This window comes from Ruditapes philippinarum, unplaced genomic scaffold (assembly GCF_026571515.1).
Source record: "Ruditapes philippinarum isolate M1 unplaced genomic scaffold, ASM2657151v2 ctg971_1_1_1_1, whole genome shotgun sequence".
Taxonomy (NCBI): domain Eukaryota; kingdom Metazoa; phylum Mollusca; class Bivalvia; order Venerida; family Veneridae; genus Ruditapes; species Ruditapes philippinarum.
Genome location: NW_026858730.1, coordinates 76,620 through 104,542, shown reverse-complemented (window position 1 = coordinate 104,542; position 27,923 = coordinate 76,620). Strand labels below are relative to the sequence as shown.

General features: G+C 31.7%; 1 protein-coding gene across 1 annotated transcript; it reads right to left on the bottom strand.

Annotated features, from left to right (window-relative positions):
* On the bottom strand, positions 1-27,413 carry LOC132754076 (uncharacterized). The gene is made up of 11 exons (XM_060744670.1): positions 26,922-27,413; positions 19,584-19,664; positions 17,133-17,225; positions 15,605-15,810; positions 13,429-13,551; positions 9,739-9,819; positions 8,713-8,787; positions 8,203-8,374; positions 7,115-7,210; positions 4,522-4,728; positions 1-3,962 (listed from the first exon to the last, which is right to left on the bottom strand). The coding sequence occupies exons 1-11, from the start codon at positions 27,010-27,012 to the stop codon at positions 3,919-3,921; spliced, it is 1,269 nt and encodes a 422-aa protein (XP_060600653.1). The 5' UTR covers positions 27,013-27,413; the 3' UTR covers positions 1-3,918.
* Positions 27,414-27,923: the final 510 nt, after the last annotated feature.

Below are 27,923 nucleotides of genomic sequence, written 5' to 3'. Positions count from 1 at the left end.
TAGAAATTAAGATTTATTCAAAGTTAAACAAAATCATTAGTTAGCTTTTGTAAAAATATAAATATATATAATTTATTCAAGATGTATTTATCTTTCTTAACTAAAATATTATTCTTTGTTTCTTATTCATCAATTTTATGAGCATAAATGTTGCTCTTTGCCCAAAGTTTGCTATTTCTTCATGGAAAATTCAACTCATAGTATTTAAATCAATGCATTTCCAATATGTGCCATATAGTTAAAAGTATAAGTGTATTTTTCTGTCCCAAATTAAAAGAAATAATTGTTCTCATCTCTATTCTTTCCTTTTTCGAAAGTTGTCCGAAATTCAACTATAAAGACCTTTTTTTCCAAATTAACCTTTTATGTAGATATGTATATTAACGTACCTGTTTTTTGACGAAGATAAATTTTAAATATCAATGATTTATTAAAATATTTGTCGTTTTACACAGTAATATGTTCGTGAAAATTCGGCATATTTCGCCAATTTCCATGAACTATTGAAATCTTACGCTTTATGACCAAGGGAAAGCAAGTCAGACAGATATGGCATGTGAAAAATTTCAAATATGTAGTAATACTTAAACATTTTAATAATGAAGCCATTTAAACGGTGGATCACCATGAAATAAAACCCTGCATAAATTTATTATGCTTATTTTGTTTTGTTGTTCTACCATGAACATGTATGACACTGGTTATTGTTCCTTACAGTTTTAATAAATATTCTATTCAATATTCTAAAATATTTTTTACAGCGGTGCCAAATCATTCAACTTTATACGAATGTCTGATCTATGTTCCTTACAATTTTAATTAATATTCTATTCAATATTTTTTGCAGTAGTGTCAAATCATTTTCTTTATATCAGCCCCAGATATTTTTCCCTACATTTTTCAATTGATGTTCTAATTAATATATTTAAAGTAATGCCAAATCATTAACTTTACACATGTATCAATGTCTAATATGTGTTCCCTACAATTTCAATTAATATTCTATTCAATAATGTTTACAGCGGTGCCAAATTATCAAAATTATATCAATGTTCGATACGCTGTACATGTGAAAGACTGAATATTCTGTTCTGTTCTGTTATATTCCGATCAATATCCCATTAATCACCTTGTAATGATAAACATTATTATTATTTTCCTTATTTCCTCCATAACTGAAGAGCATTTACATTCTTCAGTCTTCTTTGAAGTTTTTTTTAAAGGAAATATTCAAATTAAAACTAATCTGATATCTCGGAAACATTTGAATTTAGGGAAACAACGTTTTAAACATATGCTTACACCTTTATTTATCATAATTATTATAAAAAAAATATTATAAACATGTTTTGATATTAATGATATAAATCTTAAGTTTGAAATTATCATATCTTTTGATGAAATACATAGATCAGCTATAGTTAGGTGTGAAAATTTGTATCAAAGATTAAAAAAATTAAAAAAAAAAAAACAAAGCATTCTTACATATGTTGTTCTTATTACAGCAGTTTCTAGTCTATTAAAATGACACATGAATGAAGAAGTTGTTAAAATATGAAAAAATGTCAAATGATGCCCTTTTTCAATAAAAAAGAAAAGAAACAAAATACTCTGAGAAAAAATGTCTCGGAGGCTAAGTTCACTGGAAAAAAAATCAGAAAGTTTCGCGAGGGAATATTTTCGCAAAAATAAATAATCGCTAACAATCTAATCTGTAACAACCTGAAAGAGGAACCATACGACTATTTAACCTCGTCGGGGGTTTTTTTGGCCTCGTGTTCATGCCTAATTTTACAGAACATATCTTTAAGTGAATTAACTTTCTCTTTATGCAGGAGTAAATTGAAAGGAAACATTTGTGATGTACAAATATCTGATGAACTAAAACTATTTGTACGTTTTTTTCCCTATCTTAAGCAAAATATATATTATATTTTGTTTTAAGTAACAATTGTTACAGGTCATTTATATATTTTGTGAAAAGTAGTGTAAAAACATAATAATATAATAAGTAGAAACAATTGTTGTCCTCACAGAATCAAAGTTAAAACATCATGAAGTATAAGTATCTTGTACGATTTGTTATCAAATGTAATAAAAAACAATAATTTCGTTTCAGAATATATAAAATAATAGAGAATATATTGCAAATTTAGAGATAAGTTAATAACATATTTAATGCCCCCTAGCACCGGCTCATGGTCCAACACGTCTTTTTTCTTCTGTATGTCGCTCAAAGGGTACTGATGATGACGTAAAACGTAATACATTAATTTTCATTAAAAATTGTTAAAGATTATTCTGTACAAAAGGGAAGGAACAAGGCTGTTATTAAAACTTCAAGAACACAAAACAATCATAAAAGGATACATGCTATGTTTTGACCATTAAAAAAGAAGCCAAAACGTCACAGGTACAGGCATTAAATAAGTGATCAAGTAATTATATTTACATGCTGTTTTTTATTGTATTTTTATTTATATCAAATATCTATAAATATGATATTTATTTTCACAAAATATACCATTCACAAAGTACGAAAGTACGAGCTGCATTGAGCACGAAACATGATAACAAAATTTGAAACGATACATGTATACTAAAGAGGGGGGAGAAATAGCCATCATACAATCAAGCTGATGTGAAGAAAGCTTTCACAAATAATACATTTGAGCCGTGTCACGACAAAACCAACATAGTGCATCCGCGCAGTCTGATCAGGATCCATGCTGTTCGCTTACAAACTCTATAGTAAGTAGAGAAACTGATAGCGAACAGCATGGATCCTGATCAGACTGCGCGGATGCGCAGGCTGGTCTGGATCCATGCTTGTCGCAAACCCATTATGTTGGTTTTGTCGTGACACGGCTCATTTGTCATTCATCACAAAATATCACAGACTGCTCCACTACATGTACACACATGTTGTCAGTTGTCATTTGTCAACTAAACATTGTTAAACTGAATTTTGTCAGCTGAACGTTGTCAGCTAAACGTTGTCAGCTGAATCTTGTCAAGTAAATGTTATAAACAGAATTTCGTGAGTTGTAAAACTGTTGTCATATTTGCTTGTACAGATTAGTTCACATTCTTTACATACAGAAAATTGTACTTTGTCAAAAATTGATGAGGAATTAAAACTTTTTATAACAAAATGCGGGTTCAAAAAGTTAGTTTATCATTTTTAATATAAATAACATGATGTTTTGATAATAATGTTTCGTAATTGCGATGAGAGAAAAATAGAATATTTTTAACAATTAACATGTGTTATTATCTTTCAGTATACTTCTTTTGTATCTATTTATATATATATATACATGTATATAAAAACCTTACAAACAATATATTAAACTTTTCTCCAAATGGTGTTGAATCACGTTGTGGGGACTCTAGCATTATTTCTCTCGCAACATGTTTTTCTGTTTCATACAGCAGTAATATTAATATTTCCAAAATATCATTTTATAATAATAATGTCTTTTACACTTGTCACAATTTGACTTCATAACGTCAACCCGAATCAGAAAAAGGTTCAAACTCTTTGCCACAAATATTGTTATTTCATTATGAAATCAAACAATTGTTATTTCATTATGCAGCCAAAGAAATGTTATTTCACGATGAATATATTAGGCCGTTCATGCACCCATTGTTCGTAACATTAAACAAGAAAATCACTTGAAAGGCAGTCTGCCATCCAGACAGGTAACTCTCACACACATACATGTATATCATTCCACTGTGTATAACAAAATATAGATACGTGTAGTTCATGTTATTAATACGACAACTTCAAATTCAGTCTAGTTTGTTTATATATGCTTTTAGTCCATGAACAATTAAACAAAGGCAAATTTGTTGTCGCGATAATGATTGTCAATCATACAAACAATCAGCAAACATACATTTATACAATTACATCTTCATCTCTGGTGATATCCCAGCTTCCGATGCAGTTTCTGTAAGAAAAATTAGGTATTTGTATGCTTTTGACTTCTACAGAAAAAAACTGGGCAATATACATTATAAAAATGACAAAGATGTTCTAAAGCCGGTGCTGAAGGGGTTCTCCGGTTGATAAAGGCACCGACAATAGCGTTTTTTTTTTTTTTTTTTTTATTTATTTTTTTTTTTTTTTGGTGCGTTAAACATGTCTGACAAATTTCACTAAATGTTTTCGCATTCCCTTTTAAGCGTGGTTTGCAGAATGATCTGTAAATACGATAAAATATGGGAAAAGGTGTGACTTACATGTAAATATTACCGTTAAAGCAATGGAAGCATCAATATTATATAACAAGTGTAGACACTCTTAAATTGAGTCTATTCACTAGAGATACTGTAAAAGTGCAACATGTCCTATGCCCCATAGCACCGACTTTAGCCGTATTTAATCATTAAAACTAACGTGCTGCACTCAATGATCAAGAACGACCAGAAAAAATTGTAACAAAACTTTTAACAATTGCCTTTGGCTTTGGACAAAAGTATATTAATTATAAGGCAGTGCCTAGTTACCCTTTGGCTTCTCCTCGGCTTCTGTCTCTGCTGATTGCTGATGTAATTCTTCAGTCTCGTCATTATTTGATTTGTCAGCCATGTCTGCTTTTGTTTCCTCCATATCATCTTGCTGAGCTTCGGACATTTGGTCTTCCCCGAGTTGTATTTCTTGTGGCTCTATACGTGGTGCAAGGTCTTCCAAAATAGCTTCAGCAAATATGTCACCTGAATAACATGATAGACAAAAGTCTTATATAAAGTCTAGCAAATTGAATGGTAAGATTTTCAACCATGTTTAATAGGTTCAGTTTAAATGTCATTAAAACATTAGATAAAACATTAGATTCTGACATTAAGTGTACAGTAAACGCCATTTATTACAATATTCAAGGGACAGGCGAATTTATATCGTTATATCCGGGTATCGTTAAATCCGAGAGGCAATAAATTTGAAACAACAGCATCGGTATAAGCGGTATATCGTTATAAACGATATCATTATAAGTAGAGTTAACTGTATTTTACATTCATTTTGAAACATCTGGCTAGTTAATGAGTATGTCATTTCATCATCATGTGAAATGAAATATGCAAATATGTATGTTTAACTGATATAACAAATACTTGCATCATGCAGCATTTAATTCATGCATAATCGTTATACTATCCATTAAAGCTGTAGTCATTGCAAAATCAGTTTTTTTTTTCCCATGGGATTTTTTCCATTTTCATTTTCCCATTCGAATCGCATGCAGTTTTCAATATTTAAGCGCTTATAGCGCTGGGGGATTTGTCAATACTCCCATTGGATTATTTGTATTAAAACCACGTGTAATGCATTCTATAGTTTCAAATTTGGATTTGCCAATTTACCATTAGATTATAAGTATTTAAATCGCTTGAAAGTGCTTATCAATGTATTATCAATTTATTTTGTTTATCTATATAGTATACATAATATTTGTTTTAAGAAAATCATCTAAAGCATTATAAGTTCGATCATTTTGATACACTTTTGATATACAAATACCTTTAAATGTGTCACTATTTACAATTTTACAATAGTTTGTTAAAGAGAGAGAGTGTCATTTGTATGTAGCAGAAACAACTATTATAATTATGTATCATTACTTCTAGTCAAAGTGCTGACAATGTTCACGTAATGTACCACTTTACGATACTTTGTTACTTGTACCACTTGTTTCAATTAACAGAAAGATTACATTACTCGGATATGTTCGCAATTCCGAAATGTCAAAGCCATTACGGGAGTATCAGAATAACGTTATAAAATGATTACAGAGGAAATGATCGACACGACTTCTAGAGTCAGCAATTTTAGATGTGGGTACGGGTTAACAAATGATAGTTGACATGTTATATTCCGAACCGATGTTATCATCAAAACGTGAACATTTGATCAGGATGGATTCGATGTTGTTATATTTTTCTGGTCCTTTGGGATCATTGAGTCAAGCACTTTTAAGTGCGGAGAATTGAGTTCCGCTCAAGCCGGTGCCAGGGAGCGTGAGGGATGCTGCATATTTTCATTATCCCTCATGTACAGACTAAATGAAAGTGAGTCTGCAATTTTCATGAAATTTTGCTTTTTTCCAATGTTTCCAAGTGATTACTTTTTCAGACTTTTGTAAGTAACTTGAACTGAAAATCCTTGTTTGCAATATTTATGAATGTATAATTGTTTTAATTGCTTATAAGGGATCTCTCCTTTCGGTCAAGTTTTTTTTTTGTTCACAGCAGTAGCTGAGTCTATGTTCGCAATAGCGGACTGTAAGTGCTTTGTGGCAGCTGTAAAAAGTTGTCCGGTCTCCTCTGTTCAAAAACAGCCGTTAATGCACGGCTAAAATTGTAAAGGGGTGATCCCATGAAAGCAATGCAAACAGCAAAAATTACATGAAAATTACAAACTTGGTTTGACTGAGTCTGTTCATGAGGGATTATTGATTCTCACTCCCCCCCCCCCCCCTACCAACGGCTTAAATGATATATTTTTTCCAGCACGTAATGTGCTTATATTACCAAGCATAATTGCTTTCTTTACATTATATGCACCTAAGTGAAAACTTCACAGCAGTATTGTTTATACAGCGGTGATGATTTTCCAATGAACATTATTGTATATGTACAGTATTATAATAGTCAATTATACATCGAGGATGATTAGCCAATGAAAATAATTGTTACAAATATGCAGTATTACAGTATATTAGTCACTTATTCATCGATGATGATAAGCCAATGAAAACTGTTGTCACAAATGAATGCCATATTATAATAGTCAATTTATACATCAAAGATGTTTAACCAATGAAACAATTAGCCATTTCTAGTCACAAATGTGTGCAGTGTAAGTCAATTATACATCAAGGATGATTAGCCAATGAGCATTATTGTTACAAATACGGAGTATTACGTATAATAGTCAATTATACATCGATGATGATTAGCCAATGATTTTTTTTCACAATTATGTGCAGTATTATGATTCAATTATACATCGATGATGATTAGCCAATGAACAGTGTTGTTATAAATGTGCAGTATTATAATAGGTTAATTGCATGACAAGACTTCATAAGTATAGACATACCTAAAATTGATTTTACTTGTTCTTCGTCATTTGGATCGTTATCACGTGATACATAATCGACAATATTGCTCAGAATTTCTTCTGCTTCCGGATCGCCTGTAGAGTGGAAATATGCGTGTATAAAAATATGTACCCTTCGAGTCTAAACATACAAACATATTAGATTTATTAAAGAAAAAATGCTTTTAAAATGGCATTTATATATTATAAAATGTTTGAAGAATATCTATAACTTTTAAAGAGTACAATTAATTTTTTCTGTTGTTGGATCCTTTCACAAAATTACATATGCTTTTTACGAAAATCTGGAGATTGGCTACGGCAACTTTGTTTAGAGATGCCTATTGTTTATTCAGTACAAGTACAATATGCATACAGTCAATAGTACAATATGTGTTTAAAAAGGAAGCATATAAGTCCTACGAGTGATATATTACTTAAAGGAGAACACATATATGAAATCATCATAAATATGACAAATATAGATTTTGTTTTCACATAGCAATTATAACCTCCCCTGGTCGTCCTTTTTTGGGGGGTCGAAATGACTATAATATGCTAAAGATTAATATCATCTTCATGAAAACTTATAAAAATTGTTTACATATTGGTGTTATAATAATATTTTGCTGCATACGTATACCATATTTTGACAAATCAGCTGTTTACATTGATTTGTGTAATATTCATATAGAATATTGACCTCCAAAATGGCCGCCACTTTAAGCAAGGAAGGTAAATTTTGGAGAAATCGGGAAATCTGTTTGTATGAATTAGAATAGATACCTCTTAGGAACAAAAGCCAAAAAACGGCAAAATTTAAACGTTGTAGGCTGGGTTTCATTGACCCTGTTCATAGACGGTACTTGTAATTGTAAGTTACCGTCCCCCATAGCACCGGCTTATGCAGAATCAAACTTGGTTGTGTTTTATTTTTTAACAATCAGAAAATGATGCTAATATTTCATTTTAATTGTCGTTTGCTATGTTTTAATCAGGATATTTTAGAAGTGTTTTACGTCTATAAACAAAGCTATGGTACTGGTACGTTGTAATATAGATATCAATATATTTGTATATATATTTACCGTTAACAATAGCGTTTGTAAGCCACGTATCTATTACGCTGTTAATCATATCATCAAGTGTCACGGGTTTGTTCAGCATGTAATTAAGATAGTCATCCATATTGTCCGGCTGTTGTATTTTACCCCCTTGGTTCTGACCATATCCGTATAATGGGTAAACATCCATTGGTCCCTGAAGCAAAATGCAAAGGTCGTGCATGAATTGTTACAATGTAACAAACGATGCGTTGATACAAAAAGAAACAACAAATTGTGACCAGAATAAATTTAGATATACACCAAGTATATCCAGATGATACATTTTTAGTTATTTTTCTTTTCTTTTTTAACAATATTTGAAATATTTAAGGAAATTGCACCAATTATAATCTAATTTATTTATTATATAATTTACATAATCGAACATAGGAAATAAGGTTAAAATGTCTACATTATAAAACTATAGTCCGATCATAATAAAAAAGGGGCGTGACAACAAATATTAACAAATGTAAGACAATTAAAACGCACCTGTAAGTTACCGTACATTGGGAAAGATGGTCTGGCAGCGCCGGCAAGACCTTGCTCATATAATTCTTCCATTTGCTGTAAATGCGTAAAAAACATTGATTCATTAACATCACCAAAAAAGAACAATTTCAAGCAATTTCATATCGCCATTCTCACCAGTATGCGTTCAAAGCAAAGATTCATAAAAAAGGGATAATGCTTTTATTAATTTGCTGGACATAATGGGAAAAACAAATAACACTAACAGGAACCAATATTCTTGCATAGCAGACTGGCATTTCCGTGAGTTTTACCCATGCCGGAAATTTCATCTGGCATGGGGGGTGCCAGATGAGTCGCGTGCCAAACAACAACGTCATTTTAGCGCACATTATGGAGGAACCGCGTTAAAATGACGTCGTTTTAGAAGGGAAATATGTGCTAAGGATGACGTCATTTCGCCGTTGTTATTTGAGTTGTAAGTTCATACGCTATTGTAAGAAAATAGTTACGGATGAAATGACTTTAATTTCCATGAACATATATCATATTGAGGTTAACCATTTTAAATATGAAATAATATGGCAGAATATGCAAGAAAAAATATCTAACATATGTTTGCGGTTCGGATCGGAATATCCGTCCCTCGGGAACCCGCCCATGGGCGGTAACTCGGCAAGCCTCGTTACCGCCCAATGGGCGGGTCCCCTCGGGACGGATATTCCGGTCCGAACCGCAACATATGACAGATATTATTAGTAATGTAATTATCCTACTTCTACAATAATATTTTGAATCTTAATGCTGTTATAGAATTCTTATATGTGTATAAATTATAACCCTACAGCGCATGTACATTAAATTGTTAGTAACGGACAAGGTAACTGTAGGTGATATTTTTAAATAAAACAACTTAATTTACATGTACTTCATGTAGTTGCTCCAAGGTCAGTTTGGCATGTTATTGCGCGTGAATATATTGCTTTGTAATCAAACAATTTAGTAGGAGTAAAAAGCAAGTAAAATATATGCAAGGAAAAGACGTACGTTGTTGTTTTGGGCTTGTTCAAGCTTGTATAGTTCGTCCATGACAGCTTTCTCGTATTGTTCGGCTTCTTCTGACGTAATCTAAAACGTCAACAAATAATTTTTTCAAATTGTGAACACCTTTAAACAATTAACATAAATTAACATAAGTTAGCACAATAAACATAAATCGTGACGCGCGCAATCTAATGTATAATACAGATGAAGCCCTGGTCCAATCGAATAGTTTCTAATCAAATATCTCTGGAAATTTTTAAAATTCTAATTAACTAGTATCAGTTTAAAGAATTCATATATACACTATATATATATACAGTTTACAATGTATACAAAGCATTACAAGATTTTCTGTTAAAAAAGAAATTAAAATGGAAACAATGTCTTAAAAAATCCTCATTTTAAAAAGAGGCCAAAGTCGTATAATTCTTAATTATAATTTCGGGAACATTGTATACAAAGAATAGTAAAGAATTTGTATCAATTTTGTCATTTTTAGGCACAATTTAATTTGAAGTCAACAATAAATTTAAATAACAGGTCATAATTTTCAATAGTCTGAAAACATAAAATTTTCATTTTTTACATAAAGCGTTGACTTTTCTTATATCGTAGCATATCAAACCGACTTGTTTTGTAACATTATTTAACAAAAGTTAAGGTCATTTGTAGTGATTTTTCTTATATCGTAGCATACCAAACCGACTTGTTTTGTAACATTATTAAACAAATGTCAGGGTCCTTTGCGGTGACTTTTCTTATCAATATGAAGTTCCAGATACAATTTTTAGAATCTTTCAAAACGTCATGTTTTAAATTTGTTTACGCTTCTGATAATATCATCGAAATCTTTCTTTAAATAATCTTTCACGCACCTGTTCGTGAGAACTTTTGAGTCTCTTTAAATTTCATTAAAATAATTGTTTACAAAGAATTACATATATTTACGTGGCAATAAAGACACGTTCTCGTTATTTTACGACAATTAACGAGGAAAAACAAATTACGAAATTGCAAATGTGACAAGGCAATTAGAGATATTAATAACATTTCACAGATGAATTCAAAAGTATCATTATTTTGTACAACATATAAGAATGATTGGAAATGTCATAGAAATATTGAAAGGATAAAATTATATATGCTTTCATTCCGTGACAGATTCATATTATGATACCGAGAAAATTTGTCCCTATGACGTCATCATTCGTTTTCACAAATATCAAATATCTGCCCGCAATTAATTCATTTTGTAATTATGACTGCAATATTTGGAATGGACATGCGAAAGCGAATAAATTTTTAATGGCAAAGATAAAAAAAATATATATTTGATTATATGATATTAGATGAAACAACAAATGCCGAATCTGGTAAGCAATATTTTTTTGCAATTTAACCTAGTTACAAAATGTCATTACATTGTTTAGAGTCGTTCGTTCAAATGACACCATCATCTTTCCAAATGACGTCATCAGCGTTTGTTGTAAACATTAATTAAATCACCTGTAAATTATATTATAGTCTGATTTTATTGACCTGTCAATTATGCATACATTATAGAACTCATTTAAATATTCGATCCCACTTCGGTTTGGTCCGTGTAGTTTACGAGAATTAATGTGGAGTATATTTGTCATGGATTGAAAGTCACGCCAGCTTAATGTGAAGGTTTTCGTTAATTCACAATAGTACAGTCGGTTAAGAGAATGCCTGATAATTTACAGGTCTGTGGTTCGATCCTTGCTGTTGCCATTGTTTTAGTACTCTTTCTTTATTTTTGCCGTATATTTTAATGGAACAGTTTGTAGTGTGTTTTACAGCATTGGAAATACATTTATTGATTTAAATCCGTTTTAATTTTAAACATGAATTCTTAAAACATGTTATTTAAAAAGAATATAGATATAACAAAATTAAGTAAAACATAATAAAACAAAACGAACAACATAAAATAATCATATATAGCTCCAATATTGTTGAAAGTATTAATAAGAAAATAAAAACATAGACCTACGCGGTCTCGAACTTAAAACACGCGTGGCACATAGAGTATAAAGCTCGTGCTTTACCCTATTGCGCTATAACGCTGAGAACACTTTGTTGAGAGATACAAATTAAATTAAATTCCATCGTACAGCGTACATCTCACGGAACTTACCGAAAATCTACCGAAGATTAATATACTGTGTGCATCGACCGTGTAATCAGTATGTAATTGACAGGTTAATAAAACCAAACAATACTCTCTAGTAAAATAGATTATAAACAAAACTATCACCTCGCAACGTGTGTTCTTTCACAAAGAGATTTTTATTTCTGTTTCAGAAAATAGTGTATATTTTATCAATATGTTGAATAAGTACTTTTTTCAATAATAGCACGTTATATATATAGCTAGAGATAAGAAGATCCCCGAGAACTTCAATAATGGGCGTTACTCGTTTAAATCAAGACAGATATGTTTTTGTACTGTAAAAGTAATAAAAATATATGGTCTAACACTGTCACGGAATACTTAGATACCATAAATACAATGGCTATCACTGCGTGACCAAATGACGTCATCGTCCATTGTTGTAAATATTAATAAGGTTAGCCGTAAATATCGGTTTCTTTGAAGGACATAATTAGTCGAGTTATAGTATCCGCTCGCAAATATAAAGTTATAGTGGACGTCATTGGATTTCAAATTAATATCTCTTATAATTGATAAGATGATTCTATATATGGAAAAACGCGTAGGAAGACTCTCCGGGGAAAAAAAGAGTTTACTGCTATCACGAAACACAGCTAATGAACGGACAGTGCGATGGAAAGAAATTATATTGCTGAATAAATAAAAATGTTGCTTTTTGTGTGTCTTCAAAAGAAAATGAAACACTGCGAACGATTGATAATAAATACATAAGTGCGGGTAGATCAACTGCTTAAGTTGATGCTATTCCGTCCGTCCGATAAATTCAAGATGGCGTCAAAGATGGCCGCCAAAAATATATTAATAATTACTATTTTCTATCAGTTAATGACATTTTGGCAGCTAATACTGTTTTACGCGGACGAGTAACTAAAATCTGATCTGAATCAGCTGTAGTATCATATATCTATTAAATTAATCGGGGATGCTGCAAATAATCCTTTACGCATGGTCATTTTGTCGTTTGGTGTTTCATATAAACCAGTATTGATTTTTACGCCTGTTGAATGATATGAGTGTATGTTTTCATTGCATGTACATGTATATAACACTGAAACGGTCGCTCATATTAGTATGATCAACAAAGAATGTCACGTGACGCTCGTTTAAAACTTAAACAAACGGTTATATGACTATGATCAACAGGGCAAACTTCCCGCAGCGGTTACTTACCCTGATCAGCACAGTTAAAGTAACAAAGCGTAACGTAACCGCTGTGAGGAGTTTGCAAAAAGGGAGTTTGTACAACTAAAACAAACGCATATTAGACTATGATCAACAAAATGTATGACGCTCACATAGAACTGAAACATACGTACAGCAAATATCTGAAGCTCGCAAAATACTGACACGAGCGCTCATATGACTTTAGTAAAATATATACATTTAAAACGGCGAAATACTGGTGCGTTCGAATTTTACGAACTTTTGTTAAATATTTTAGCCAGTAAGTACCGTATAATGCTTATACGTATGTAACTAAATCACGTATTTACCTCAGATGAAACCACAAGTTCATTTAGAAGACTTTGGAATTCCTGGGACTCTCCTGTTTTAAACAGATATTCTGCAACAACTCGTGGTGTGAATTCAATAGTCTCTTTAATTTTGTTGAGTCCCTGAAAATAGAAAAAAATAAATCTTTAGAATCTAGATCTATCATTATGTAAACATGAATACTTAAATTGATTCCACAGACTTACATCACAATAGATACACTGGTATTTGCCAGTTTACTGTTTAACACGTGTCATTTCCGACAAGGATTAACTTGTATATTCCAGTACTGTCCAAGAACCGGCTCAATCACACCGAGCCTGCAAGATTTACAATTTGGTGTTTTTGGCGTCTTTTGTCTATTTTACTTAAATTTACATAACATGAAATGTTGGTGTCGTGATGATATTTTTGTCGTCATGATATTGGTGACGTCATGATAGACAATCGGTCATGAGCAGATTATTTTAGAAAATTTAATGTTTTTTTTCCTTCATAATTCATGTAGATATACACACAATTTAAAAATACAATTTCATGACAAAACAACTTAAACACTTTACACGCATTTTGCAGTACATGGCTTATTTTTATCACACACCCGTGCCGGCACGATTTTGCGTTACCGTAAAAATGGTAATGCACGGCCGTGCATATATTTTGACGTAACATCATTAGCGTTTTACAAACATAGCGTAAAGACGTGCTCAATGTTAGCGTTATGCTATAGGCACGTCAATGAAAAATTACTCATTGGTCTTTATTTTGGGTATGTGATATATTGAATATTAAATTCGAGTAAGTATTGAACTTACACTCATTCAATATCCTCTATAATAGTATGTTGCTGTTGAGACCAGGATACAATAATGATGTGAAAATACAGATAAACGTAACTTAATAATATCATATCGTATGATTTATATATAGCTCTAACACTTAACTTGATTCATATAGCCTATACAGATTTTGTTTCGCATCCTCTAATGTTAAAATCAATTACGGGTCTGACAAGGTTCCACCTTTAGCAACCGGTTCATGTAAAGTTCAACGTAAAGCTACACTAATGAATGTGTCAGATACATAAAAGCACCGTGTATTATACCAGATCATTTCATTTCCGGTAGATATTGTCGTCTGTCAGATGGCTATTAAAAGATAACATAGTAGCCGTGTACGGCTGCATTAAGATGACTGTCTTTTTGTGTCTTTTTCATGAGGTGTTCATAACAGAATTGCTATATTTCTTAAAGAAAATTGATTTGCTGTCTTAACATCTCCAACAGACTTGTGTCCTTGTGGTTCACGTTTGTCGATTTGTTTCTATGTTTGTTTGTTTTCCGTTGTTTTTTATGTCTTTTTTTTCTTTTTTGTTTTGTTTCTTTCTATTTGTTTATCTTTTATTTTGATTGTATCTAGATTCTATGTTGTTTTGTTTTTTTTTATTCATATTTTTATTATTCATATTATTTATTTATTTATTTATTTATTTATTTTTGTTTCTTGTTTCACTGTATTTATTTTTGTTCAAAGGAATTTACATTTTACTTGCATTATGAACATATTTGCAAGTACCTGCTTGTAATTAAAAATGTCAAGTTGTTCCTGCATAATGATTATTTATGCAAAATGTGGACTGCATTGTGAATAAGTTCATGCAAAGTTTTACCTACATCGTGATATTGAATATTTATAAATTTCTAAAACTATCTATATATTAATCGTCAGTTTGAAATTTTTGAAGATCATTTATTTCCTTATCTGGGGGCATACCGAGTAAAGTGTGACCTAAGAAAGTATCGAGTAAATATTAACAATATAATAACTATTAAAGGCACATTTTGCTTTAGTTTCTTAATCTTCCAATGGCAAGCATGAGGTTTTTAGAGATTCAATAATTGTTTCAGAGCATGTTATCTTTATTTATTCGTTACAGAAGTAGAAAAATGTCAACAAAGTAGTTTTTTGACTTTCATACATAATTCTAAACTAATTGCTGAAAAAGTAACAGAAGCAAAAGAAAATTCAGGTAATTCGCCAATGAGTAACTTTTTGGACACTATTACAGGACACCAACATTATAAAAAAAAGCTTTCGAGAAATAATAATATAAGTATTTCATAATGGGCCTTTAACATTTCATTACACATTAAGTTCAAGTGAAAGATGAATTACCTCTTCAGGAACAAGTTGATCTTTAGCACTATCATCTATATCTTGTTGATCGTCACCGTTATTTGTGATCTCTTTATGAATACCCTCCGAGGGAACGTCAACCGAGGCTTTAAATGACGTCAGAGGTTTAACATCCGGTGAAGGTCGATCGGAGTTAAGTTCTTCCTTGATGTCTGATAAAAGTTTGTTTGTTTCAGGTTCTGAAACTAAAATTAACAAAGGAACATAATGTTAAAATTTGAAACAAAAGACCAACGAACACATCCCCTAACAAAGGGCCACAAGGAAGGAGGAAGACAGGACGCGAAACAGGACAGGGCACAAGAGCAAAAGAAAAGCTTTTATACAAGTTGTTCATCATGGACCTATTGATTGTGATATAATGATGATGATGGTGAATTATGATATATTTATGTTTATTATAGCATAAAATCGGCTATTTTTCCCTTTTTTGCCCATGTTATAACGGGGCCAAAACCATGCATTAACATAGTCACGCGCTCTTGTTATAGCCCGGTTTTACCTATGCGCAATACATACAGGGCCCAGTAAACAAACAAAAAGTGACGATTTGGCCTGTTTGCCAGTCATGCGCTCTTGTTATATTGGAATTATTAATTCGAGGGCCTCAGTCGCATAACGGCGAGCAGCATTCAAGTAATTATGCCGGCAATACGGCGTATACACATCGCAGCTTATCTTGGTTGTCGCCCTTTCTTAGAAACGGACAGTTGTCAATGTAAACAAATAGAATCTGTCATTCAGTTTAATCCCCCGATTAACTTACAAAAATGGAAAGCACAAAATGAATATAAGAAAACGTTGTTTTATTGACGTTTATATTGATAAATGTTCTGTATGTTTCTTTGAGAGAATAATGTTTTATGCCTGATTTTTTTTTAAACTTGCGTGCTTAAAAAAAAACGGTTCTGAAATTGAAAAAGATGTCACTGATCTTTTTTTTACCGCCAATCTGTAACCATTCTAGGAATTTCTGAGGCGCCTGTTTTTTCTTGGGTAGAGTAATGTTATGTTTTTCTTAAGTTAATATATCTCCAAAGTTAAACTTTGTTAAATCAATTAAAATTCGAAATTTCGTTCGGTTCTCAAGTTGTTGGCCCCGGAAAAAATAAAACGCATACGTAAAACATGTAGAGTTGGATAAATACCGTTCAAGCACAAGGATTTTATGTTTGTGTTTAGTATATAATATACATCATGAATCTGTTTTAAAATTTTATGCTATAATAGCGTCAACGCACGTTTATTTCGTGTTATAAAGTCTGCAGAGTCCCTCGGAACTGTTGGAGCCCTCGCCCTACCGGGCTCGGGCACCAACCGTTCCTCGGGACTCTGCAGACGTTATAACACGGAAAACGTGCGTTAACCCTATACTGTCACGTAGATATTTTTCTTTTAATTGAATTACATTTTTTTTTCTATAAAGTCAAATAAATAATTCCCTTATTGCACATTCTTTCAATGAATTGTTGAAATAGATAGGTAAAAAATATAAGCAAATAGTTACCTTTCTCTTCTGCCTGTTCATGTTTACTTTCAGCACCATTAACGTTCGAATACGAGAAGGATTTTGCCTTTGAATATTCAATACCATTAGAACCTGGAAATGAATACAAATTTGAAGCTATAATAAACAAAAAATGGCAACCGACACAAATGTTCATATATGGAAGAAAAGCAAACAAATCAATATTTGAAATGTAAAGACCTTGACCTTTGAACTAGTGGCCGTAATATGACCTTGACCTTTGACCTAGTGAAACCAATATTAATAGGGGCCATTTACTAGTTATGACCAATTAGTATGTGAATATGAAGACTTTTTGATAAATAGTTTTTTTAAGATAATCAGCGGAAATAATGTGGTCTACAATAAGAGCAGCACCTTTTCTACATTTTCTGTATGACAATAATCTATCATTTGTCAAATGTACTCAGTTTCATAACGACTTAAGTAATAAAAAAATAAAACAAGGATTATTGATCGTTACCCTGGCACAAGGTTTTTCGAAATACAAGAAAGTAACTTCAATTTGTCAATGACAAACTGTTTTTTGTTGCTTTTTTCTATGATGTTGTTTGGTTCATGTTCTTGTTTTGTTTTGTTTAATATGCTGTTATAAGTGTTGTTCTCTTGTTGTTATTGTTGTTGATCGTTTTGTTGTTGCTGCTGCTGCTGTTGTTGTTGTTGTTGTTGTTGTTGTTGTTGTTTGTTGTTGTTGTTATTGTGTGGAGAGGGAGGGCTTGCTGCTGTTCTTGTTGTTCTTGTTGTTATTTGCTTTGTTTTTTGTTGTTTGTTTTTTTTTGTTTTTTTTTTTTTTTTTTTTTTTTTTTTTTTTTTTTTTTTTTTTTTTGGGAGAGGGGGTGTCGTTCTTGCTTTTTTCTTCTGTATGAATCTTGTTGCTTTTTTTTATGATATAATACAAATCAGTGGCTGGTTTTGGTCATAAACATTGTATAGTTGGCGTCGCTAAAGTATGAAAGTCGCGGCATTATGTCACCCGATACATTTAGCCTTCTCCTTAAATTCCGTCACAGGACAAAAATAGATAAAATAAATCATCCCTTATATAAAGCCTTTCGTGATAATTCTATGCTATCATTTATGGTGTAATTTCCCTGTTGATAGAGACTTTTGACTTTTATTTGAGAGCTTTTTCAAAAAATCTCTTCCAAACAATGGTCAAATAATGTTATGACGTCATAGAAAGATATAATTTATTATCGTCCATTATCTCACACGGTTTTGTAACCATAGCGACCAATAAGGTTACGTCCAAGAGGTTTCTGATTTTTTTATCTAAATATGGATGCGTCCAATTTGTTGTCTGAATCTTTTATATATACCGTGCTTCTCTTAATAAGCGTCTATATTACCGTTATTCAACAAGCGTTTGGTGAATTTGCAGACCATTGCGTTATAAAGGCAAACTTCATAACTTCATAGATAAATGTGCAGTGAATACAACATTTTTTCTGCAGACGTTAATTTCTTTACAAAATAAGCATGCTATGTGTAGGTCCATAAAAGAGAGTTGACATCAATGGAAAAAATGGCAACAAATCAAATATAAATGAGTTTCACGTCACTTCTCAATTGTCGCAATTACTGTTTTTCTAGATTAACGATTTTGTTACACTGTTATTTTCATTTCTGTTAAATGTCAATAATTTGACCAAGCATTAACTCCCACTACTTTGCGAAGGCAATGACGTCAATTCAAAACCTGGCTCTCAATTATTCATTATCAATTATTCACTATGAACAATAATTTAATACTTGAACATGTTGCAATTAATCAAATATTAAACTTTTTTGTTGTTGTTTTTTCCTCAATCCAAACAACGCTTTCACATCGAATAAATCAATCCCGTCAACTTTTAGAACCGCTGCCATATAAAAGTAAATTTATAATGGTAAAATAAATTTAACTACAACTTTTAAATACCAATGTATTGTATTGAATAATAAGATAGATAGAGTAATAAATAAGAACATATTTGGCTCGTTTACTTAAGAGAACAGCTTGTTTGTGGCAGGGATATCTGGAACCTTCCTTCACCTTAGGTAAAACACCACTAAATTTCGGGTTTGAAAATAACCATTTAAAACGAAACGACATCACATATATCTTAACGGAATTGTATGTTACTCTTTTTATAAATGCCGTAAGACCGAAGCGTAAATGAAGGATTCATAAGTGACATTAGAGGCACATTTTGTATTTATTTCAACAACGCCTACAAAGAAACACATCTTTTACCTGAGCACCACATACATGTATGTTTAATCATCCAATGCGAGTTATTTCTGAACCCGGAATCCTCGCTTAAATAATGCGTCTAGAGGATAAGATAGTGTTCCTGACGCATTTAAATTATTCTGAGTTCTACACAAACGGAAGGAAGAGGTAACTTTGAAATAGGATGAAAGAGATTAGAGATAGGGTTTCCATACCTGTATTCTGGACACCTGCGAGTGATTCTAAGGCTTGTTCCTGGTCCTTCAATTGAGCCTTGAGGGCGGCTTTGATGTCATCTGAAAAAAAAGAAAAATATATATACATTTGTATATTGTCTACAGTTTATATAGTCTATATTTCTTAATACAAAACGTATGACGACACTAATACAATAAATAAAATTGCTTATCGAAATATTTGTATGAACTTATTAATGAACATGTTTATTTTAATATTTATGTTTGTTTGTTTGTTTGTTGGTTGGTTTTGTCATGGTCTGGCTTTTTTCATTTAATGGATTTAACATCATCCGGACAAAACCTTTTCATTAACCAGGAAATCATTCACTTCACTACCGTGAAAAGTCGGTAAACTTCGGAAATTGCCGAAACTGATTAAGATCAAATTCATTGTAAGTTACAATGTAATTTATGTGTTTGACAATAGGATACATTATTTCAGATGAAATGTAACACATTTACTTTAGTAAATCGCTAAAACACTAAATTGGCTGCGCCGTTATTAACAAATTTAATTTTGTATATGCTTATTTATTAACACTAACCTATTCTTAAAGTAAGACAATCTGTCGACTTTTGAAACATGTGACAAAACTGGCAAATAATTTAACAAGAACAAGTGCTTCATGGACATTTTCCATTGCAATGTTAGCCAAAAGTACAATGTATATTGTATTCAATCAAAATAAAAACTGCTTCAACAAATATAAAGTCTGGCCTTTTGTTCACGTGAAATATACTATGTTAATAAAATGCCTTGAGTTAAATACATTCACGTAGGCGTCATTTTTCAGCTTGAATAGCGTCAAACTATCCGATATAACTAGATTGGTGCCTGTTATATAGAAATACTGGAGATAGCCCTGCCAGACGCTCTTCCGCTTACAATCTAATTCAACTCTTCCAGCAAGGCGCAAATCGAACATTCATCAAAATGCTGTGACGTGACATTTAACTATCGGAATATTAAAGGAGATTGTAAAAAAGGCGGTGCGTGGGTGTATGGATTGATTATTCCGCAGTGGCGAAAATGCTGAGATATCAACTAGTACTGAATATTACTTGATGAATTTAGAGGTTGATTTTAGATCATATTAGACAATTTCTAGGTTAAAAAGATGTTTAAACCTGTAATGTAAACACTGTAAATTCTCATCAGTAAAACACACTGATTTCAAGGCAGATTTATATAATTATTACAAATGTACATTACTGCATGTTTTAGCAATTTAGCGCTATATACCGCTATGAGCTCTTCTCTTTGTTAAAAGCTAAAGAGTTACTTAAGCCGGTGCTAAGGGCCCTAAAAGAGTGTTCCCATTAAAGTATGTCAGCATTGAACAGGCTCAATCGCAGTTAGCCTGTAAAATTTTCAGTTTTGCCTTATTTACGTCAATCATTTTTTACAATTTTAGTATTGGTTGAAAATACGTGAAAGCATTTACTCGGGACCTCAGTGTAATGGTATGTTTGAACGAGCGAATTGTAATTAAAACTCCATCGATCAAATGAAGAATAAAGTCGATAACCATTAAGAATACTATTAATTTTATGTAAATATTTGCAAACGTAGTTTCAATTTAAGTGATTTTCAATTAGATGACATTTGTGATGATGTATGACATTAAAGATCAACCAAACAGAGAAAGAGAGAGAGTGAGAGTAAAATGTTCATGGAATGAAACCCAAATCGAGGATTTCTGACAATCAAGGTTTGAATGCTAGATAGTTCTTAGTCGTATGTTATACAGAACTCAAATTCAGATTTCATTAAGTCGTAACTTTTTCTCCATAAATGATAAAAACATTTTATCGATTGGTTAAAAAAGCGTAGGTGAGTGTTACTGTAACTTTTAATGAAGATTTTTCCTGTCCATTAATATTGTATAATCAGGCGGAAACTAAGGGCGATACCAGCCTATTTTAGTATCATTTTAATACATCAAAACCAAAGGTAACTAATGATAAATGTCGTTCTAATTCCCTAAAGGATTAATTGTAAATGTCGCCAGATAGAATCCAACAAACATTGTCGCAGGCCGCCTTTGATCCAATAATCTACCGTGTTTCCTACACTAGATGTTAACAAGAACTCGTGGTTTAATTGAATGGTTGTAAGCATCCGATTGACATTGATTAGGATAGAATAGTTCTCCGGGGGCAAGCATTCACAGACATTGATCAAGATAGAAAAAGTGATTACCAAGTAATAAGCCACCGGGTACTCATAGCATGACGTTTGCGAGATTTGAATGAATGTTCCAATCTTACAGTGAAAAGGTGGAATGTGTATCGTCAGGACATTGGGAATAGCTCGGTTATTTCGATTCAGTAATAACAAGATGGTAATGATATCATATTCATGTATACATGCTCTTTCTTTAAGCTGATCACGATATTCTCTTCTAGCCCGATAACATAGATTGATGGGCAGGTAGAAACGTTAACTTTTCTGGGTCATGTAGGGGATGCGTTCATTGAATACCACCCTTCCTAACTGATATTGTTTTTCATATTTTAATATGAACACTTGTATCTAATAAACCAATGAATTACGCAATTAATAAACTATATGTACATGAGGAATTAATTAACCCTTATTGAATATGATCCTAATCATAATGAGCGCTTTTGGGCGCCGCCATATTGGTAGCATAAAAATAATGACGTCACAGTGGAAAGCACGTGAAAACAAAAGTACAATGTATCACGAAAACTGTCGAATGAAAGCGAAGGCGTTTTTTGTGCTTACTACGATACAACGTATATATGTGCGTTTAATTAACCATTGAATACCGCCAATAAAGAAACTATAAGAACCTAATATGATTTAAATTATCAGAGAAAATATGACGCCATTGTTTACTTCTCCTCAGATATTAATATAACACACATGTAATATTGCTCTTTGTAATTAGTCATCCAAGTCGCTTTAATAATTTATAGTTTTCTTTCAATCACTAACTGGAAGTTATTGCAGGATATATTAACGGTTCCAGTGATTTATTCAATTATAATATTATCGACATACATGAATCATTTAAAGGCACAATATGCCTCCGAAACGAATTCGTTCTAGTCATGTCACGAAAATAAATAAATAAATAATTGGATTCCTGATAACAATCGGTGGTTGCTCTTCCTCCTTTTTAAAATAGTTTTTTCATATTAGCGAAATATTACCTCACGGTTTTTGTTGTCAAACGTTTAAACAAATGCTACAATAGAAAAATATTTTTAAAACATAGAAACAAGATGTTGATTGAATATTTTAATAGGTAAAATTGTGCCGTAAAAAATATACATCAAAACTCTCATCAAACATAAGCTTATATAGTTTTGACCATTTTCATCATTGTTGTTACTCTTGCGCTATCACAAAAATTGACGAATTTGAATATGCCGGGATTAACTGAATGTATTTTTAGATCATGACACGGATGTAAACATTTTTTGAAAAGATGCCAATGGCAAAATTGTAGTGCTTGAAGAAGCCGGAAATTAATCGCTTCTAAATAAAACAGAGTGACGCGGAAGCGTTCTTGGAATTGACAAGGGTTAAATGCGATGATGGGATTAGTTTTAGCTGTTTTATTTTTAGAATGAAAAAATGTGGGTCAACTGATGATATTATAATTATTATCATTTTGTCACTATATCGCATATTTTTTATTTTATGTATAAAATATATTACAGGCCCATTTGGCTCAGAAATGCTTTTATTGTTATTTCACAAAAGCTTGTTTAATTTTGGTGTACTTTTATATCCCAAAAACTCACTCATTGGCCAAATTACTGAACCATCTTTTTCATTTGTTGCATTTTTTTTTGTCAATAAGTAGATCTACAGTTAAAGAGTGAATTAGTATTTGGTATTAAAGTCAAAATACCACTGTGTTTACATTTTGCTATTTTTATGATATTATTATCCACATTTATACTACTTCATCAGGTAGCGAGCATCTATCTTTTCGCGGTTCATGGGCACTTAAAAGGCGATCTATCGCGCTTCCAAAAAATCTCAAAGGTTTACATGACGAAGAGGGTTTTGAACCTATAACGGGACAGATGCTTGTTTATAATTAAGATAAAAATGACCGTATGAGCATCTTAAGATTATATCAATATAAATAAGGTATCATTAAAGTCTTTAAATGTGTACTTTCTTTTTATACTACATCTAACACTGAGTGCAAACAACACATATCTTATTCTATGAAAATCAAATCTGAAAAAAGCAACGTTCGACAACAAAAAGTGACTAATTTGTATAGGTTGCTATGGTAACATTTCCGACGCGTTAATAGAATTGATACGGTGTCATTTGCAAGTTAGTAGTAGACAATAGCAGCGACCATCCTAGAAAGGAACTATTTCTATGGAATACAAATTGACAATAGATAGAACAGTAGAATTTGATTGTACGGCGATGGTTCTCTGTCAAATAGAGAAGAAAATTATTTTAGCTTGTTTTATTTGTATAACAAAACATTCTGTCTATCAATAGAAATAGGGAAAACTTGTTACTAGACAATGAAACCTCCAACATTATATGAGCCGCGTCATGACAAAACCAACATAATGGTTTTGTGACCAGCATGGATCCAGACCAGCCTGCGCATGATCAGGATCCATGCTGTTCGCTTACCAACCCTTTTACAAGTAGAGAAAATAACAGCGAACAGCATGGATCCTGATCAGACTGCGCGGATGCGCAGGCTGGTCTGGATTCATGCTGGTCGCAAACGCACTGTGTTGGTTTTGTCGTGACGTGGCTCATTTGTTTTGAGTAAATTATATGTTTTGATAGAGAGGGAGTGTTCGGTCTATAATGAATTGACTGAACGGGTTAAATAAAACATTATAACATAAAAAGCTTATAATGATGTATATTAAAAGAATGAACAAACAAAACAAAACAAAACCAACCAACCAACCAAACTAATTAGCTATATAGCTAGCTAACTAACTAACTAACTAACTAACTAACTAACTAACTAACTAACTAACTAACTAACTAGCTATAGCTATAAAAAAGCAACGAAACAAGCAAACGCACGAACAAACAAACAAATGAGAATATGGTTCAATATATAAATAACACAAACAAACATACAAATTAATAAAAAATAAATAACTCTGTACAGCCTCTGCCGAGACAAACGTTTGCTTGTTGCTGAAGGGTGTTTTTTCAAGAGAGGTTAAATTTATTATAAAGTCTTACATTAGGAATTTATTGACTGTTGTAAAGAGGGTATTGCCGTACAGAGTGTCGCTTTTTCAGAGGTTGCTAAAGACACGACTCTCTTTGATATAAATCATGTTTAGATTACAATATTGTTGTTGTTGTTTTTTTTTAACTAAAACAATATTTTTTGAAACTGCACGTAGCAGATGTATAGTTTTATGTACTTTAAATAGATACCTTTGAATATATTGATTATTTATTTAACTTTCAAAATCAAAGAATTTTCTTCCCTTATTGGAATATAATGTGTTTTTTTTTCTGTTTACTCATAAATTTGGATTTTCAACTTTATAGGTTCTTGAACCGTAATCTTAGTTGTAAACAACAATTTTCAACGTGACATTTTACCATCCCTATTGACGTGGACACCAATTATCATCAATAATTCTTGTGTCAGAAAGTAAGTAAACAAAAAGGAAAAGAAAAACGACAAGAAAAACTTTAAAAATCCAACAAATACCCAGCAACAAAGATGAAACCCCTGAAAATGCCAACAGCACTTTTTAAAATAAAAATGCAAATTGAATGGAGCAACACTTCAGATTTTTTTTATTTGATTTTTGCCCAATTACGAAAAAGAACTTTGCAAGTTTGATCAAATAGGATTGGATCCGCTTATTTTATACTTAAAATAGGAAATAGATTCATGCAAGTTTCATCAAACAGGCTCGAGTCCGCTTGATTTATGCTCAATTGCGAAACAGATTCTGGCAAGTTTCTCCAAACAGGCTTGAGTTCACTTGATTTATATCAAAATGCGTAATATTATTTTGCAAGTTTCAATAAAAAAAATTGCAAGTTTCAATAAAAAAAGGTTTGTGTCCGGTTTGTTTATACTAAATTGTGAGATAGATATCTTCAAGATTCAGCAAACAGGCAAGTCCACTAGATTAATATTAAATGCAAAATAGATTTTTGCCAGTGTCACCAAACAGGCCCGAGTCCGCTTGATTTATATTAATGTTTGCCTGTGTCGTCAAACAGGCTCGAGCACGTTTGATTTATTCTCAATTGCGGAACAGGTTCCTACAACTTATTTCAAACAAGCGAAAGTTCGCTTCAAGGAATAAGCCAGCAGTGATGTAATACTGTAAGAAAAATATAGTCGGGCACGAAAAAAAGCTTGAACCCACGATTAAGGTTACAACACCATAAACATTTGCAATCAGTCTATTTTTATTTATCAATTAAACATATTAAACAACCAATTTCATTAAACAGATGGCAATGTGGGACGCAGAACATATTAGGATTATATATAAATAAGAAAAACCATAAAAAACATCAATTCTAAGAAAGAAAAAACTTACAAAAACCAAAACAAAAAAACAAAACAAAAAAAAACTTATTTAATAGTTTGCAGAAGCGATTTTTTTCTCTCCAATTTTTTGAAATAGTACACGAATGGTCCTCGGCAAACTTGTTTCGTAAAGATAACATTTCTGGTTTTATTTATGCATATTGTGCGGGAAAAAAAGAGATGTTATTTAAAAATGGTAGTAATAAAACCAAAAAATTGAAAAACATTTTAATTGCAATTACAATACTGTAACTCAGAAATAATAAATCGTAAAAGTTAATTTTCTTAGACTATAATTTTAAGAAATAAAGCAATTGATGAATACTGTGTCTTTGATAATAAAGATGATGAAGTAAAACAAGAAGAAAAAGATAATGGTAATTGTTGGGATAATGATGATGATGATTATGAAATGGATATTAAGATAGTACATGCTATTATAAAATGACTATCATTTATAAATATGTAACGGAATGAAATTGATGATAAGAATAATGATGATGATAATAATTATTATCATTAGTTTTACTATTATCATCATTATTATTATTATTATTATTATATTATTATTATTATTATTATTATTATTATTATTCTTATTATTATTATTATTATTAATTATAATAATAATGATATTGATTAATGATATGGAATAAAAACACGCTTTATAATTTAGAATGATTAATCAAGTTTAGGTAGATCTACGATGTTATTAGAGAGCATAGCTACAAAAAAAATAAGAAAATAATGAAAATTTTATATTTACCAAAATTATCCTTCACTACCGGAGCAGCCTGTACCATAGCAACAAGAAGGCAACACAAACACGCAATCAAGATGTTCAACATACTGCACATTTTTCTTTTGTTTATGTTTCTTCCACCGTCTTATAGAAATAAAAAAACTCTTCGAAAATGCAAATTAAACCGTCAGTTATAGTTTATGGCGTAACGAAATCGAAAACTTATTTCAGCCGAATAAAATGAATGATTATGTTCAAAAAGAGGCAACGTTTGTTGCTGTTTTTATCTTACGAATTATATAAATCCTTTTTTTATTATTTATTTACTTTTCCTTTCGTAAAACAAAACAAACGTGTGCGATTCGTCCCTTCTTCCGCGTGTTTAAATTTATATGGAAAATATTCCGTTCGTTTGTGAAGTTATTATCAAAATATGTGTCCACGCCACCAGTATTACACTGTTACAAAGTACGATCGTTTCAGTTCAAAATTTCCGCTGTTTCTGAGATACAGAGAGACGCTCTGTGCTTAAGATGCTTTGACAATTTCCAATAACCCTATACAATCGATTATTTTAGTTTCCAGTGACAGAAAAAAAGCTCGTGGGCGAGAGTTGGTAGTTCTACGGATGCGGAAAAAAATATATAAATAACGGTCAGTAGTGGTTGATATCTTTCTTCCCCCCGTTTTTTTGTTTTTGTTTTTTTGTTGTTTTTTTTTGATGTGTGAAATTCATCGTTTATTGAATGATATGTGCAAATAACACATGTTGTGGCTTTAAAAAAGAGGAGAGGTGTGTTTGTGGGGGGACGGAAGGGGTAAAAGAACAAGGCTTAATGCTGCTAAATTTGCATATATTGACATATCGGATTTATATCCTTGTTGACAAATGCAAGACTTTTAGAGTTAATACCTCGTGCGGTAGTTAAAGTTCTTAATCTTTTTCTTTTTTTCTTTTGGCACTGAGGAAAGTTTGGTTACTGAAAGACAAAATAACAAGTATATAGGTTGAATGAATTCACTTAT